Source organism: Calidris pugnax, unplaced genomic scaffold, assembly GCF_001431845.1.
Source record: "Calidris pugnax isolate Ruff unplaced genomic scaffold, ASM143184v1 C14819888, whole genome shotgun sequence".
Lineage (NCBI taxonomy): Eukaryota > Metazoa > Chordata > Aves > Charadriiformes > Scolopacidae > Calidris > Calidris pugnax.
In genome coordinates, this window is record NW_015094040.1 from 1 (window position 1) to 1,628 (window position 1,628).

General features: G+C 40.0%; 1 protein-coding gene across 1 annotated transcript; it reads left to right on the plus strand.

Annotated features, from left to right (window-relative positions):
• Window positions 1–4: 4 nt before the first annotated feature.
• Window positions 5–1,148, plus strand: LOC106900728 (TATA box-binding protein-associated factor RNA polymerase I subunit D-like; the record flags this gene model as incomplete). The annotated part of the gene is made up of 3 exons (XM_014962869.1): window positions 5–120; window positions 223–679; window positions 949–1,148. Coding segments are annotated over 3 exons (753 nt in total), but the record flags the coding sequence as incomplete, so codon positions are not given.
• Between the last annotated feature and the right edge of the window lie 480 nt (window positions 1,149–1,628).

Sequence of the window (1,628 nt, forward strand, 5' to 3'; positions counted from 1 at the left end):
ACGAGTGGAGTGTTCACTTTCAAGGCAGAAGAATGGTGCCCCTGAGGAGTCTTCAGATGAGCTTAACAGTACGTACAAATCTTCAGATGGGATTTTACTGGACAGCAGTGATTCAGAAAAGTGAGTTTTTATCTCTAGTTAAAGTTTTTCATGTAAAGAACCTGTGTCGTTTATCATAAAAGTATACATTCTTTTGAAAGTAATTATTTTTTTCTTCTTCAGTGATGTCTCTGCTGCTAGTGGCAGTGAGTACCATCCTAGGTGCTCCATTGCACCTTCAAAGGAAAAGAGATCTGAATCTTCAGAGCAACAAGCTGAATCTGTTGCAGGAGCATGTGACAACCAAAGCTCTTCAGATTCTTCTCTGTCCCCTCCAAGTCCAGTGAAATCATCTGAAACTTCCACCAAGAAATCAAAATTCAACTTGAAAGCCATTTTTGCTTATCACTTCAGGGGAAAGAAGTTTAAAGCTGCTGCACACCGAAAATATAAGTGTGGCTCAGGCAAGAAGAAGAGGAGAAAGTATGTGAGCACACAGATGCCTACGGGGAGGCCACCCCTGACAGCCTCACCTCAAGAGCGAAAGAGAAGGCTTCTACACAGAGGCTTTCAATTCCCCTTCGTTGAAAAATATTATGGGAAGAAACATATTCCCTTAAAGATGGTTCTTGGCTATGAGGTGAGCCCTCTGTTTGGTGGGATAAATGTAGTATTGGGGTTTTTTAGTCTAAAAATGAAGGGAATTTAAATTGGCTTCTACCTGATGCGCTACAATAAACAATGAAACACTTTTAACTTCTGTTAAACAGGACATTTCATGTTGTCTGTCTAATAATTTTAAGACAAACAGGTGAAATATGGGTTTCAATATAACATCGTAATGTAGTTCGTAATATAAATGCTTTATAGTGGTATCTTTAAGATCTCACCTCATGCATTTTTCTTTAGCAAGCAGCTGCAAAGGGGTATTTCCAGTACATTGAAATGCTTAAATACGAAGAACATCTTAGAAAAGCTTTGAAAGCCCTTCAGGCCAGTGAAGACTTAGAAAGAGAATGTCTGGTGGTACGGAAACACAAATACTTAGATGATGAAGGCCCCATTTCCCCTATTCAGGAGACGAAGTAAGTTCATTCTTATATTTTCAGGTGGTATAAAACTTGCTGTTTTGTTCTTAACTAAAATATAAGTTTGTGTCTATTACGGATAGATGCATCAAACACACAGACACAACTCTTGGTCACCCCTGGCCTGTGTGCTGGCGTGGGGAGGGCATCAGTGCTGCTCTAGTCACAAACCTAAAACACGGCACCATACAGGCTGCTGTGGGGAAGGCTGACTCCATCCCAGTCAGACCAGTACAATCTTCTGCTCTTACAGTGGAGTTCAGGAGGTAGTATAGTTCCTTGTAGGAGCATGCAAGTTTGTGACAGAGTTGTAGATATATCAAGCTGAGTTCCTATGCTGTCCTTTTAGCCTATATCAGCATTGTGTGATCTAAATGTGAATATCTGCTGATGTAAGCATTGTTTATTTTGGGAAGAAAGTACTTAGCCGCTGTAAATGTGAGTTGGAGCTTTTTGCAGAATGAGGTATTTTTAATGTGAAGACTGATCATTGTTTCAAAT